Below are 15,823 nucleotides of genomic sequence, written 5' to 3'. Positions count from 1 at the left end.
AATTCAGAGTCAGTGGTCTCAACTTAAAGAGCGCTACAAAAGTTTTTTTGTTGGATAAAACAAAAACGGTTTGGGATATCAATGAAACTCTTTATCCCTGTGAAATTACATTCGTACGTACTCCATGAGTCACCATTGCATCCCATAAAAATTACGGTTTGGTGCGGTTTACGGGCCGGCGGCGGCATTGGGTCGTACTTCTTCCGTGATAATGAGGACCAGCCTTGTAACGCTACCGCTCATTGATAACCGAAGATTTTTGGCCCGAATTGGATGATATGGACAATATGTGTTCCAACACGACGGCGCCACAAACCACACAGCGAATCTCACAATGAATTTATTGAAAATCAAGTTTGGTGAACGTGTTATCTCACGAAAAGGCCCAATCAATTGACCGCCTTCGTCGTGCGATTTGACGCCGCTATTTCCTGTAGGGCTACGTTGAGTCTACGGTCTATGCCAACAAGCCAGCGACGATTGAAATTGCAGCAGCAGTATCGGCCGATTTATACTTGAAAATCTTTGAAGATTGGGTTCAGCCTCTGGACTGCTGCTAGCGTGCCCGTGGTGACAATGCAAAGGAAATTGAGTTCCATACATAAAGGCATCAAATGTTTTTTCACAAGAATAAAGAACTTCATTGCGGGATATTTGTTTTATTTAACCGTCCGGTCAATGACCAAACTTTCACCATTCGTTCAATGACCGGGTACCCGGGTACCCAGGTGGAGCAGATGTAGAAGTCGTTAGTATACTGAATAAAATTTTTTTTTCTGTGTAAGATGGCTACGTGGCGTAGGAAATAACTATATATGGGGACATAGTCTATAGTTCTCGTAGAAATAACGAAAGCGGAGTGCCAATGTCAATGGATATTTAGGTACCTAAGCCGTCCCTCTCCTCTTTCCATTTCGGACGAAAAGAAAGAAACGTGTTCAGTTGGAATTCTACAAGCGTAATGAACAGCGTAGAAATTATACAGAGATAAGTGAAAAAAAAATTTACAAAATAAATATTATCAATAAACAAATTGTATTTAATCTAAATACAATGGCTGATTGGTGAAAGAGTTGTTAAAGACTTGGTGGCACCATACAAATGATCCGGTAGAAACATTACAATGGATAATTTCTTCACAACTCTTCCACTAGCAACATTTTTACTATCTTGGAACTTGACGATTGTTGGTACTCTGAAGAAAAATAAAGCATACATTCCACCAGCAATGGCTGTTTCATAAACTCGAGAAGAATTATCCACTGTGTTTGGCTTTCATGAAAAAGTAACCCTATGTAGTTATGTGCCAAAAAAAAAAAAAAAACAAGGTAGTAATTATGCTATCATCAATGCATCACGAAGCAAAAATTAGTCATAGTGCAAAGAAAAACCTCGATATCATCGAGTTTTATAACTGGCCTAAAGCTGGAGTAGACACGATGGATAAAATGCTTGGTAGATATACTACAAAAAGATCAACTCAACGATGGCCTCTAGCATTTTTTTTACAATATTCTCGATATTGCCTGCCTTGCCTGAGAATATGAGGATTATTAGCATATGTGGAAAGCGCAGGGAAGAAGGTAAGAACACCTGCTCTACTTCTGTTCGGCCTAAGTTAGATATCTAAGAGCTTCGTAGTTCAAGGGACTGGGTGATGTATTATAATTAGATATCAAGTCTCTATCAAACTTCGCAAAAACTGTTGAGAAATAAACTGAATCTCCATTTAGCATTACAAAGGACCTGTAGACTTGTAGACGGAGCAACCAGCCAGTATGGCCTAACCAAACTAACGATAAATCTAGAAATCACGCAATTGAATATTTCAATCTCTTCCTGGATTATGGTGATTGTTGGGCTGGCAGACCACCAGTCACAGGAAATAAAGTTATTTTACAGTAAGTGATGTGGATAAAATGCTGGAAATTGTTCACATGTCTCATCTTAAATGTCTTAATTAATCTTCCAAAGGCGATACTTCGAAAAATTATTTTGATTACCGACCGCAGACAGTTCGTGGTGTATTCGGCACCATGCCTCGAAATGACTTCAGAAATGTTTTCTGCCGCTACCACAACAAAAACAACAGTTACCTTTTAAATACTGTGAGTGAAAGTCCGTAGTAATAAGGACGCAAGTATCTTTTCAATAAGGAAAATAAGGATTATTGCTTGATATGACATCTCTTCGTTTGGAGGCAATCTTGAACCTCCAACGTGATATAAGCAGTGATATTTTAAACAACCGTTAAATAGCTCGAATTTGTTGTTGTAGCTCATGAAAATTTGAGTTAGGTGTTATAGATGTTTAAAAAAGGAATTGAAAGTTCTCCAGATCTTTCGCGAGCAAGACGGCATTAATTCCAGTTGCAGGGATCATCTTCTGCAATCGTAAAATGTATTCATACGTAGGTTGTCTTTTATATTTCGGAACTAGGAAACAAAAACAAATATTAATCATCGAAAATAATTTTATTGTTCTTTCTAAATTTTCCCATCTATCCCTTTTGAATGCGTTTGCCCCAATTCCCGAAGCACTTCTGTCACTCTAACTGAGGTATCTCCAAAACATGCATTCGTCAACCGCCTCTTCAGGGGTCGAAAAACGTCGACCTCTTAGTTTATTTTTTTCGTACGGGAATAAAAATAAGTCATTCGGTATCAAGTAAAAACTTTATGGTGGCTTATTCATCAAATCGATGTTTTAAGTGCTCAAAAATGCAGTTGTTTCAGTCCATGTGTGAGAGCTCGTATTGTCACGGTGAAGATGATTTCTTGAAAGTCCTCTGACACAAAAATGGTTGTTGTAGTGGTTTTATTGCGATATGTACAGTTTTCAGAAAAACATGCAATCATTTGCTCGGAAGAACTCCGTTCGCGCATAACCCTTTTTGAATTGGGCTGATACGTATAAATCCTCTATTTATCATCCGTCACGTTGTCAACGATATATTTCCAATCACCGTTATCGTATTTTTTAACATTTCTCTCGACCAGCCAATACGAGTCTTTTTTGAGCGCTCAACAAATTATGTTGAATACCTCGTAAAAAGATGCCTACAATCAAATATTAATGCCAGTCGCATTAAAGTCCATAGTTGTTTCAATCCATGATATGTCACATGACGATCTTGCAATATCAGTTCGCAAACTGCATCAATAGTTTCTGGAACAAGAACTGATTTTAGAAGACCTCTACGAAATTTTTCTTTTTTGAGTGATCTACGACCTCGATTGGGGTCACCACACCATCGATAAACACTCGTCCTTGATGTAGCTTCATCGCCATAAATTGGCAATATGTTCAAAACATCAGTAAAATCTGATAACTTAGTTTTGAATGCAATGAAGGATTTGATATGATTTTTTTTAATAAAATAGAGCATACATGCATGTAGATATACAAAGAAAATACAATTAAAAAATTTTCGATCACAATAAGACATTTCGTATGATGAGTCATAGTATATGTATGTATATACAATGGTATATTGTAACCTATGGCTCCGCGGGGAGCAAAGGGTCACAGTAAAGTGAATGCAATCATTTCAATAAAGTAGTCAGTGCTTCATACATACATAGCATATACAAAAATATTGGAATTTCGTGTTGAGTTACTTAAAAAACCACTATACATGTTTATACTTGCTGATAACATCGATTACACGAATAAAACTTAAGGCGAAATTAACCTTAGAAAATTGAAAAAATATGACTCATAACACAATGTAAAATAGGGCACTCATTGTCAACTGATCGTTGCGGTAGTTTTGCTTAAAAAACACTGAGTCGTTATTATATTTAGCAACTAAACTTGATATATAATAGTGGTTTAAGGAACCACAATGTTTATGTGTAGTTAAGAAACATGGAACGTTCACACGCTTCTTCGAATTGCTCTTCCATTCGCTTTTCGTTTTCTGGTTTGCGTACCAATTCATATAATTCATCGGCAAAATCGGTGCCAGTGCCAGAGTGTTCTTCTCCATTCTCGGAGTCTGAAATCGGCTCTCCAATAATCTGACGAATATCGTTAGGCAGGTCATCTACCGCCTTGATTTGAAGATAAATTGCCTCAGCGATTTCCAAAGTTCGCTTCACATCGATGCGGTTTGTTAGTTCGTTGATGTGCTTCAAAATCTCATTGAACTGGTATTTGTTTTCGATAATTATATCGGTTTGTTGGTCTAATATGGCCACTGATATGAATAAATGGAAATTGGGACAGGGTAGTCCAGTCCAAAGGCACTCCCACAGCTTCAGCACATCGTCGTTGGAGAATTCACGTTTATACCAAACAAGCAGCCAGCGAAAGCAGAAGAACATATTGTCAGCCTCATGCATGACCATATATTTAAAAAAACGTGGATTGCAAAATTCTACTAAACGACGTAATTGGTTAAATTGTGTTTTCATTGCAGCCTGATCCATGTCAAAATTGGCAAACACCATATCCATAAAACCGACAAAACACCAAAATGCATCGACTTCATTGCCCTGGAAAATGTTTCATGATATATATATATATATATGTAATTAATGAAAATGTAGATATATACATTTATATATCTTACCTGAATGGAGAGTATGGGTGCTAACAGATCAGACATACCCTGCACGTAGCCCAAGTCAAAGTTGTACATTACATAGGTCATAAGTATGCCTTGTAGTACCATCAAGTTTGGATTATCTTCACCAGCGAAGAATTCCAGTGTACGATCGGTACGCTTAACGTCCTTTTCGATTTGGCATTTGCGATCACGAAAACCGCTGAAGTGCTCTTCTTGTGTAGCAGTCATTGATAGCCACTGGGCTTTCATTGTATAATATTCTTTAGACTTTTGCTTGTATCGTTGTATGCGTTCAACTTCAGTCTCATCCCATTGGTAATAGTTGAGCAGATATTTCCAAACTTCAGCGCGTAAATTATAGTGAATCCCACCATGAAAAATAAGGTTCTTTATTCCGGCAACATCAGAAATGCGACCATCTGCAGACTGGAACTCCAACCACTGTGCCTCATTTAACGGCTTAACTGTGAGATGATTAAAATATTATGTTATTATTATTACAGTAAATTGGAAAAGCAGAAAATCTTACTTCTCTCAACCATTGGACGATCTGGCAATGTATTGACTATCTTCTCATCCTCTTCTTTGACGTTTTCAAGCTCACCTTCTACCGGTGACTGGCTCTCACTGCTGTTACAGCTACGAATTTCATCATTGTTACCTATATGTTTATTACGCATGGCATAATTTCTAGGAACACTACCCTTAACACCCGACGCTATGTCAGGTAAAGTTACAAGTAGACCAGTCCACGTATTCTTTACCCATCCTTTATCTTTCTTTAATTCTGTATTCTTTAGATCCTCGATGTTTAATTCGGCAAATGTACGTTTTAATTGTTGTGTTTCCGTATTGAGTACTGCATACTCTGCACTTCCATCCAACCTACTGTATGTGTGTTCAATTATGTGTTGATCGCACATGGATTTTAAAAATTGATCAGCATTGCCGTGTTGGAAAAAGAATTCACTGTTCACGTTATTGTCGACTTTCTGAATAAAGCATATTACTTGGCCACGGTCTTTCACAATTATTGAACTCAAATTATCAAGTAGGGTGCGTATCAAACGTGGTTTGTTCGATGCTATCGTTTCTGGAGTGGCCTTTATATTGAATGCTTTACATTCGGAAATTGTGCGCGAACGTCTAGGAATTGTATCCACTACTGCCCAATCCTGACTATCATCGGCAACAAGGATGCTATCATTTGGTCGCCATTCAATATATAGACGTCGCGGTATATCATAACTAATGACCGATAGTGAACCACTTGTATTCAGATCAGCTATGTGTTCTACACTGCCCCTCCGTAGTAATACTCCATCATGTGTGCACAATACCTACAAAAAATAATGCTAATAATCAAAAACAACAGTATGGGTTTCTTTGTTATTTATAAATATTTGCATCTTTTTTACATTGGTATCTATAAAGTATCTTTTTTATATTTAAATGCTGGCAATTTAAATTAAATATTGAAATGGAAAGTAGTATTACTTTTACCGTGCTTGTTGGGAATTGCGCCGTTGGTGGAGATCCTTCCGAACCCAGTTGTACGCCCTCCTTATTATTATATTGGACAGAATTTATCATATTGTAAAATTATGGTTTTTTACAAATTGAAGGCTTGTACTTTGCTTCTTCAAATTAAATAAAAACACTCTTCAATATCTTCTATTTTATAAACAATTTATGTACGTCTTCCTCAAATTTTCACTTTTTCTTTACTGACTTGGCTTTTCTTTAACTTCATATAAAACACAACAGCTGGTTGGTAATAGTTTCAATAGCACTGTAAACTATATGTTTGAGGAGCAATGAAAGGAGTGTCAGAGCTAAACATGGGAGATGATTTATAGCGCGATTCTGTAAGCAGTCTCTAGTCACTATTTGAGACATTTTGAGGTAAAGTCTCAATTTGCGACTAGTTACTGTTCACTAACAGTCTCTAGTGTAGTCTCAAATTTGAGACCTGATAGTTAGCAGGTCACAAAACTAAAAAGAACGCTTCAATACACTGAATAGAGACCATCATAGATATTAATCGATTGTAGTTTTTTTATATTTTGCAAGCAACTCGAACACGAAATGGTTAAAAATAAATCAATGGTACAAACTTTACACAGTACGACTACACAACAGTAGGCTTGTTGTTTTCGCTGTCGCTAAATCAAAACCATTTTAAATTTTGCAAATGACATTGGGCACCTGCAGTGAAATGAAAAATTCCTCCAAACTGTAACAAGCTAACGTTAAGTTTCCAGAACATGCTCTTTTACTTTGATTTCTAATTACAAGTCGGTGCCTTCTCAAAATGTTCAAGAAGGTGGTGTCAAGACGACACTTCCAGACAAGAAAATGTTGCTGTTCGCTTGTTGCAACAGCAGAGAACGTTGATTACAGAGTAGGTTCAGAGAGCGTTGATCAACGTTGTCTGCAAATATACGATTTCTATTAGTTTTGCTCCGATATTGACTGCATTCGTGGCAACATTCCTGTTGTCGCTTGCATTTATATCATAATTCTTTTAGAGAAGATGAAGCACTCTGTACTTTTTTGGTGGATTCACAATGATGTTTTTTTACACTAGCCTATTGCCAGCTGATTTGTGATATGTCCAATTGTCAATGAATTTTCGTTTTGACATTTTTTTTATTTATGTTCCAAATGAAAAGTAAATCGGTTAGAAAGCGTCAACGCAGTAGACGACGCGCTAGAAATGCAAAAATTCAAAATCAATCAGAAAAAAATGCGAACGTAGAATCTTCTAAAGGAACAGCTTCAAACGGAAAGCCACTTATTGATCCCGTTAGCAAGGCTGCTTCTTTATGGCGTGGTATATATGAATCGCTTGTGATCCGACAATGTGAGCTCAAAATCGACTACTGGAAGCAACGAGCAATGAAATTGGAGGAGGAAAACAAAGAATTGCGCAAACAACTACAAACCATCGTCCCAGTATATGAAACATCGTCAGAGGAGGACGATGAAGAGCAACGTTACTTAAATGGTGAAGATCAATACGATGATGACGAAATTTCACCAGAATACATGGAATTTAGGTCTGTGACACTAAAACATCGTGAAGAATTACAAAAACGGCGAAAAATAGAACTCTTAGAAAGTAAAAATCAATATGATACTCCCATTATAAGCCCATCGTCATCTTAAAATCTCTCAGAACTTTGTAAACAACAAATAAACGATCTTTATATATCACAGGCAAAAAATTATCCAAAACGTTTTAAATCAGGTTGACTTAGTTCAAAAAGATGTGTGATATCCAAAAAATAATAAATAGTGAACTAGACGCAAATTTTCCCTTGTGCCTTTCAGAGGAGGTTATAATGATTCTGACATAATGAGAAACGTGTAGGGTAATATTTTTGTTTATCAATAAAAAAAATTGGAATAACACTAATGATACATGCTGACTTCCAGGATGCCTTGTTTTTCGCCTTTCTTCGTTCAGCAACAGAACCATTGGCTGCAGAGATAGAGTAGATTTATACAAAAGGTTCATGGTTTGTCGATTGGCGAAATGTTCCGTTCGTCAGGATTAGTGGATTTAATCACACAAAATTATTAGCGGATTTCATCACCATCCTCATCTTCCTCGCGTTCTCATCTATCCCTTTTTTGTCGACAACCCATATTCTTCTTCTTCTTAATTGGCGTAGACACCGCTTACGCGATTATAGCCGAGTTAACAACAGCGCGCCAGTCGTTTCTTCTTTTCGCTGCGTGGCGCCAATTGGATATTCCAAGCGAAGCCAGGTCCTTCTCCACCTGGTCCTTCCAACGGAGTGGAGGTCTTCCTCTTCCTCTGCTTTCCCCGGCGGGTACAGCGTCGAATACTTTCAGAGCTGGAGTGTTTTCGTCCATTCGGACAACATGACCTAGCCAGCGTAGCCGCTGTCTTTTAATTCGCTGAAATTTTTACCATATTACAACGACTTAATTCAGTTGAAGGTTTTTTCTTTCGCGGAGTGATCAATCAATCGGAAGGAGTTCTAAAAAATCGAAGTGTTTGCAATTAAAAGAAAAAGCAGACATTTCAGACAGTCTGAAAAAAAGGAACAAGAGTGACTAACTCAGCAAAAAAATATAATGTCGCTAAGTCAACAATATGCAGTATTAAAAAGAAAAAAGAAGCCATTTTAAAATGCGTGAATAATACATACCAAGGACCGGGAAAAAGAAAAACTTTAAAATCGTCAGAGCTTCCAGCTATGGAAAAAAGTCTATACCTTTGGTTCATCCGGATGCGCGAAAGGAATTGTCCTGTAAGTGGATTAATGCTAAAAGAAAAGGCTAAGGAATTGCATTCCCTACCTAAAGAAAACGCGACCGGATTCAATGCTAGTGACGGACGGCTCCAGAGATTTAAGAAAAGATACGGAGTTAGATTGCTTAAAGTATCTGGAGAAAAACTCTCATCGCAGCCTCAATTGGTTGATCCATTTAAACTGAAACTAAAACAAAAAATTGAGGAAATGGAGTTATGTAATGACCAATTGTATAATGCTGACGAATCTGGTTTATTCGGGAAGCTTTTGCCAGATAAGGCCTATGTATCATCGCATGAAAAAACTGCTCCAAGAACAAAGACGGAGAAGCAGCGTATAACATTTCTCTGTTGCGCAAATGCATCGGGTGCACATAAACTTAAACTTTTAGTAATTGGTAAGGTAAAAAATCCACGCAGCTTTAAACACTTTAGTTGCCCTACGGATTATAAGAACTCGAAATCAGCCTGGATGACGTCTGCCATTTTTAAACATTGGTTCCATCAATTTTTTGTGCCACAGGTAAACAATTTTTTCGCTTAATTATTAATTATTATAAATTCTTGCTTTTGGCCAGGTAAGATTGTTTCTAAAGCGGAAGAACTTACCAACAAAGGCACTATTACTTATTGACAACGCTCCCAAGTGAAGCAGAATTAAAAACTGAAGATGGAAATATAATTGCCATGTTCATGCCGCCAAATGTCACCCCTCTTATCCAACCTATGGATCAAAATGCGATTAAAATAACGAAGTTATATTACAGAAACAGTTTGTTGGCTTCAATAGCAGCAAAAAACTTAGATTTGCTTGAATCAATGAAAAATGTAACGCTGAAAGATGCTGTTACCCTGTTTATCTGTCGCGTGGGATCGGGTCAGCACAGAAACTCTTGCCAATTGTTGGAAAAACATTTTAAGTTTAATGGGAAACGAGGAGGACCCTGAATATAACATTCCATTAAGTAACCTGAAAGACAAATGGAGTGCAGAAATAAACTCTTTAATGCGAATGTCAGTTGATCTCCTTCAGGACTTGAGTCCTCAGGTAGAAGTTTTACGACACACTTTGATATCATTATTACTTTTTTCTATTTTAGGTTGAGTTTACATTGCCACTGGTTCGAGAGTGGAACGATGACCCTTGTGTTGATGATACCACCGAAATCCATGAAATTGAAGAAAGTGACGATGATGATTGTATTGCCGAAGACCCCATAAAGAAAATTGCCGCAAGTGAGGCAGTTGAAATCTTTAACAAGGCATTGCAATGGGCTGGAGATGCAATGGTTGATCAAAGCGACATGAGTGTACTTAGACGCTTAAGGGAGAAAACAGTATTTCAACTATTAAGCTTAGTACGCAGCTCGCAAGAAACGTAAAAACTTCATATAAAAAAACGCTTAAGAAACGGTCAAGATACTTTCCTGCGACAAACTTACTTGTGCTAGTACGCAGCTCTCAAGAAATCTAGTACCAATTTTTGATACTTTTTTCAGTAAAATGTGAATATGGCAAACCTTGTTTTGCGAAGAAACATCAAATCAACAATTGTTTCTTGAAGGAAATTCGAAGTAAGTCAAATTCATCCTAATTAAGGTTGGTACGCAGCCCTCAAGTAATTGCTCAAGAAAAAAAAAACATTATTTCTCAAGTAATTTTGGCAGCTGGTTACGCATTGTGAATGATCTACATTAGAAGAGCAAGAGAGAATAAACAAAGAAAACAAACTTTGTGCGTAATATGTATGTGTGTATGTGTATGGTAACATAAATATTTTCATTGAGATTTAGGAAATGTTGTTGATGATTGGTAGGTTTTATACAACATTTCAAAATGGAATATGCTTCATAATAATGATTTCAACTAATTTAGGATGAATTTGACGATTACTTCGAATTTCCTTCAAGAAACAATTGTTGATTTGATGTTTCTTCGCAAAACCAGGTTTGCCATATTCACGTTTTACTGAAAAAAAAAAGTATCAAAAATTAGTACTAGATTTCTTTAGAGCTGCGTACTAGCACAAGTAAATTTATCGCAGGAAAGTTTCCTGACCGTTTCTTAAGCGTTTTTTTATATGAAGTTTTTACGTTTCTTGAGAGCTGCGTACTAAGCTTAAAGGTTGGTACGCAGCTTTCAAGTAATTGCTCAAGAAAAAAAATACATTATTTCTCAAGTAATTTTGACAGCTGGTTACGCATTGTGAATGATCTACATTAGAAGAGCAAGAGAGAATAAACAAAGAAAACAAACTTTGTGCGTAATATGTATGTGTGTATGTGTATGGTAACATAAATATTTTTATTGAGATTTAAGAAATGTTGTTGATGATTGGTAGGTTTTATGCAACATTTCAAAATGGAATATACTTCATAATAATGATTTCAACTAATTTAGGACGAATTTGACGATTACTTCGAATTTCCTTCAAGAAACAATTGTTGATTTGATGTTTCTTCGCAAAACAAGGTTTGCCATATTCACATTTTACTGAAAAAAAAAGTATCAAAAATTAGTACTAGATTTCTTGAGAGCTGCGTACTAGCACAAGTAAGTTTGTCGCAGGAAAGTATCTTGACCGTTTCTTAAGCGTTTTTTATATGAAGTTTTTACGTTTCTTGAGAGCTGCATACTAAGCTTAATCGTCAAATTCATCCTAAATTAGTTGAAATCATTATTATGAAGTATATTCCATTTTGAAATGTTGTATAAAACCTACCAATCATCAACAACATTTCTTAAATCTCAATGAAAATATTTATGTTACCATATACATACACACATACATATTACGCACAAAGTTTGTTTTCTTTGTTTATTCTCTCTTGCTCTTCTAATGTAGATCATTCACAATGCGTAACCAGCTGCCAAAATTACTTGAGAAATAATGTATTTTTTTCCTTGAGCAATTACTTGAGAGCTGCGTACCAACCTTTAGAAAGAAAAAAGCAGCAGAAAAAGATAACGGATTTTTTTTAATGAATAAATCTAATGTGAAATTTTATTCGCAATTTAATATGTATGTTCATACCCATGAACATATTAATGGCAATAATAAAATACTTTTACATTTAAATCTGTAAAAATCCTGAATTTAGCAATTTGAATTTATTTTGCGTCTTCAAATTCGACAATCGCTAACGTGAACATTTTCACTAACGTGAATTCCCTTGGTTTTAATTAGTTCACATTACCGGGAGTGCACTGTATGTACATAAGTGTTTGATTTGTAAGATCAAACATTGAACTCAAAAAATAATCTTTAAATTCAGTTCAAAGTGGACAACCACCGTGTAAACACGTCCCGTGGCCTTTTCACGCGTTCTCTTCCTCTTTGCGATCGACTACGATAGTCTAGCTGATTCAGTTACCGCAGCTCCTTAAAATTGTAGTTGTTAGTTTATTAGTGTTAACATAAAAAAGAAACTCAGTGCCATAGTTATCATTCAACACCATGAACGGGGCTGACCCCCCCGAAAGCAATAGGTTTCGGTTACTCGATCCCGATTTGCAACGTCCCAATAAACGACCAAAATTCAGTGACTTTGTACCACTTCCTGCGCCAAAACAAAATGACGACCATATCCCTCGGTTCTTAGTGGCAAGTGACATCGGTCCAATTGCAGATGACAAAATCCGTCCATTATCATCATATAATGTCTTTCAAATCGAAAGGGGTTTAAAACACATTTGCGGCGATAAACCGTTGTAACGGAAATAAGACCCGGTGACCTCCTCCAACTCACATAGGCATTATACCTGTAAAAATTACCTCTCACAAAGGTCTTAACACCACGCAAGGCGGAATATTTTCCAGAAACCTAATCAATCTCTCCGAAGAAGAATTAGTAGAAGGGCTAGGAAACCAAAAAGTGATCGAAGTCAAAAAAATCATGCGTAAAGTTAGTGACGCACTAATCTCTACCGGTGCTGCAATTGTGACATTCGACCTAATCCGTAGACCAGAAATCCTTAAAGTGGATGGGAAAGGGTTCGTGTGCAAGAATTTATCCCAAATCCGATGCGGTGCCAAACCTGTCAAAGACTCGGTCATACCAAAAATAGATGTCGAAATATTGAGCTATGCAGCCAGTGTGCAACCTCTCCGCCACATTCTCCGCAACATTCTGCATAAACTGCCAAATTGAAACCCATCCATCCAACGACCCTGGCTGTCCCACTTTTCTTAAACACAAGTCAGTAAATAAAATAAAAATAGAGCGCCGACGCACAATTAGAGATGCATGGAAAATCTTCAACAGCGACCCCAACACACATCAAATGCAACCTCCTCAAAAAAAAACAAGGGCGCCGACCTTTGCACAAATTGTAAAAAACACCAGCAGTATAAGGACTGAACCAACTGTAAACACAGCACACGACTTGCAAAAAACTCCAGCAAACAAACCCCATGTAGAAACTACAAACAATAACCCACAAGCAAATAACGGAGCATCCAAGAAAACATGTCATACTAAATCAATCACACAAACAACTTCAACCATATCCAAACCTCAGCAGAAAAACAGCACAACAACATCCTCAGTAAGACAACAAACAGCAACTAACGTCAGCACACCAGAAATAGCGACTACAAGTAGAAATGCAGAAAAAAATTCCAGCCCACCCACCCCTACATACCCCAGCCCAATTATCAGTGATACCGAGATGTCACCTTTCAGCCAATTACACGCAAAATTCCCCGATCTTAACGTCCTCATAACACCAAATACATATAAAACAACATTACCGTCACACAAGTCAACCAGCATAGATAAGTCATAAATATAAATATCCTTATACTAACCCTTTAATTCATATACAAACACACATATTATATAACAAATGTTACCATTATTACAGTGGAACATAAACGGCACTGTAAATACGTTAAGGAAAGACTCTATGTCTTTAAGTTAAACATTATTAAGTACTTATCAAGCAAACGCTCGCTAATTAATTCGGCTCTGTTGATTAACGCGACAAACGCTCTCATCTTATCAACCATCAACTACGGCATAGAAATCTAGGGATTACACGCTAAACAAAACTTAAAGATGATCGCTGCTCCCTACCACGCCGCAGTGCGAAGATCCATACGCGCATTTTCAACGTCACCCATAAAAATATTCTGGTCGAATCGGGTTTGCCGGCTCTTCACGACAACATGGAAGACAAAATATTCAGGCTCTATTCAAAGCTCACTCTAAGCCCCAATCCTCTTATCCACAATGACTTCCAATCTGCCGCTTCACGGGTATCCACTCCTAAGCAACCCTCTTCAATACACACCTGCTCCTTATTCGCGAATCGGGTTGAACTGCCGATCAAGCAGCACATTCCGCGGTACACTCATAACCCCACCTGGGCGGGCAGCAAAACATCCTTCATTAATGACCTAGCCTCCTTGCGGAAAGATAGCACACCAAACACCGTTTATAAAGCCAAGTTTTCCGAAACAATCGCACATTATAAATCCAACGGCTGGCAATTGATTTTCACGGATGGATCGAAGGCCTCACACACCTCCTATGCTGGGGTAAAGGAAAATCAAGAAGTTGTCGCGTACGGCCTCCTTTTTTCATTCTGCTCTATTTTCACCGCCGAAGCAACCGCTATATTCCACGCTTTTTAATACTCTGCAAAAACAAGGGTAAACATATAATATGCACCGATAGTATGTCATGTTTCCAAGCTATACAAAACCACAACAAATCAGGCAGTATCATCAAAAATATAAAAAACACACTTATTTCCCTTCCGCGCAAGATCAAAATCATGTGGATACCTGGACACTCCGGCATAAAGGGCAACACACTTGCAGATACCATCGCCAAAGATATTTCCATCACACCAACAATCACATCCGAAGTCATCCTACCTAGCGACATATACCGACCAATTCATAGTCAGAGGCAAACAAAGTTATTACGTGAATGGGCAGATTATAATCACCATTATTCGGACATTAACCCCAACCGAACAAAACCTGTATACACAACATCGATACCTACCAACCACATCACCCCCTACACACGTCTCCGAATTGGGCACACCATAATTACCAACGCGCACTTATTACAGGGCATTAGATCCAACACCTGCCCCTTCTGTCAAGCAACAGTCAGCGTGCAACACCTACTGGTATCCTGCCCAGAACTTGCTTCTCAAAGACTTCATCATTTCGACAACAAGGACCCTCTCCTAGTGTTAATGGACGCCACAGAAGAAAATACACCCTGCGAAATACATAAGTATAAAGGCACTACAAAAAGATTTCTTAAAAAAGGAACTTTCTAATATTTTGTGAATTTATTTATGAATTATATTAATGTATTTCAGAACGATTTAAAAACAAATGAACAAAAATTAAATTTTTAACCCTTTGAGCTCCAAGGAGGAAAAATTAAAAAAAAATTCAAATCTAGTGCGAAATAATTATAAAGGCACAGTAGTATTTTAGTTTCTTAGGTAAATATTTATTAATTTAATAAGAAGTATGTCCTCCGTTATTGTTTAGAACACTTTGGCATTGAGTTAATGAGAGAATGAATGTACGATGGCTCAATGTTCCTCCATTCTTGTTGAATTTTTACTTTGAGCTCTTTAATGTTCTTAAATTGACGTCCATGACTGAAAACCTTACTCGCTAGCAGTGACCAGAGATTCTCAATTGGGTTTAGGTCAGGACTAATCGCAGGCCAATCGAGAGTTGGAACTCCGCGGGATAATAGGAATTCTTTTGTCTTCCTTGAACGATGGATTGCTGCGTTGTCCTGCTGAAAAATATATTCTGGAACAGATATATCTTCTCCAAACGATATTAAGACATCATCTAGAAGCTGGATATAATAATCGGAGTCCATCTTGGTGCTAATGAAGCAGATAGGTGTGGTTCCTCGGTAACTTATTCCCGCCCAAACCATTAGGGAACCACCTCCAAAGTTTCGGCGTTGACG

General features: G+C 37.4%; 3 protein-coding genes across 4 annotated transcripts; 2 read left to right on the top strand and 1 right to left on the bottom strand.

Annotated features, from left to right (window-relative positions):
* Nucleotides 1-3,332: 3,332 nt before the first annotated feature.
* LOC126753442 (TBC1 domain family member 15) lies at nt 3,333-6,337 on the bottom strand. Of its 2 annotated transcripts, none has more exons than XM_050464913.1 (4): nt 6,071-6,337; nt 5,103-5,913; nt 4,577-5,037; nt 3,333-4,499 (listed from the first exon to the last, which is right to left on the bottom strand). In XM_050464913.1, exons 1-4 carry the CDS (start codon nt 6,164-6,166, stop codon nt 3,852-3,854), a joined length of 2,016 nt encoding a protein of 671 aa, XP_050320870.1. In that variant the 5' UTR covers nt 6,167-6,337; the 3' UTR covers nt 3,333-3,851. The 2 variants fall into 2 exon arrangements, with proteins under 2 accessions (XP_050320870.1, XP_050320872.1); XM_050464915.1 differs by having other exon boundaries at nt 6,077-6,337.
* Nucleotides 6,338-7,215: 878 nt separating this feature from the next.
* On the top strand, nt 7,216-7,806 carry LOC126753482 (uncharacterized). The gene has a single exon (XM_050464997.1). It carries the CDS (start codon nt 7,232-7,234, stop codon nt 7,742-7,744), a length of 513 nt encoding a protein of 170 aa, XP_050320954.1. The 5' UTR covers nt 7,216-7,231; the 3' UTR covers nt 7,745-7,806.
* A 1,916-nt stretch (nt 7,807-9,722) lies between these two features.
* LOC126753487 (uncharacterized) lies at nt 9,723-10,207 on the top strand (the record flags this gene model as incomplete). The annotated part of the gene is made up of 2 exons (XM_050465003.1): nt 9,723-9,909; nt 9,962-10,207. Coding segments are annotated over exons 1-2 (369 nt in total), but the record flags the coding sequence as incomplete, so codon positions are not given.
* Nucleotides 10,208-15,823: the final 5,616 nt, after the last annotated feature.

Source organism: Bactrocera neohumeralis, chromosome 3 (genome assembly GCF_024586455.1).
Source record: "Bactrocera neohumeralis isolate Rockhampton chromosome 3, APGP_CSIRO_Bneo_wtdbg2-racon-allhic-juicebox.fasta_v2, whole genome shotgun sequence".
Classification (NCBI taxonomy): Eukaryota; Metazoa; Arthropoda; class Insecta; order Diptera; family Tephritidae; genus Bactrocera; species Bactrocera neohumeralis.
This window is presented reverse-complemented; position numbering and strand designations above follow the sequence as displayed.

What these genes read in the sequence shown, in the direction of transcription:
- LOC126753442 (XM_050464913.1), bottom strand. Translation starts at nt 6,166, where the DNA reads ATGATAAATTCTGTCCAATATAATAATAAGGAGGGCGTACAACTGGGT. An exon ending in TCCCAACAAGCACGGTAAAA is followed by an intron (nt 5,914 to 6,070) that starts GTAATACTACTT and finishes TATTTTTTGTAG; the next exon opens with GTATTGTGCACACATGATGG. An exon ending in TCGTCCAATGGTTGAGAGAA is followed by an intron (nt 5,038 to 5,102) that starts GTAAGATTTTCT and finishes ATCATCTCACAG; the next exon opens with TTAAGCCGTTAAATGAGGCA.
- LOC126753482 (XM_050464997.1), top strand. Translation starts at nt 7,232, where the DNA reads ATGTTCCAAATGAAAAGTAAATCGGTTAGAAAGCGTCAACGCAGTAGA.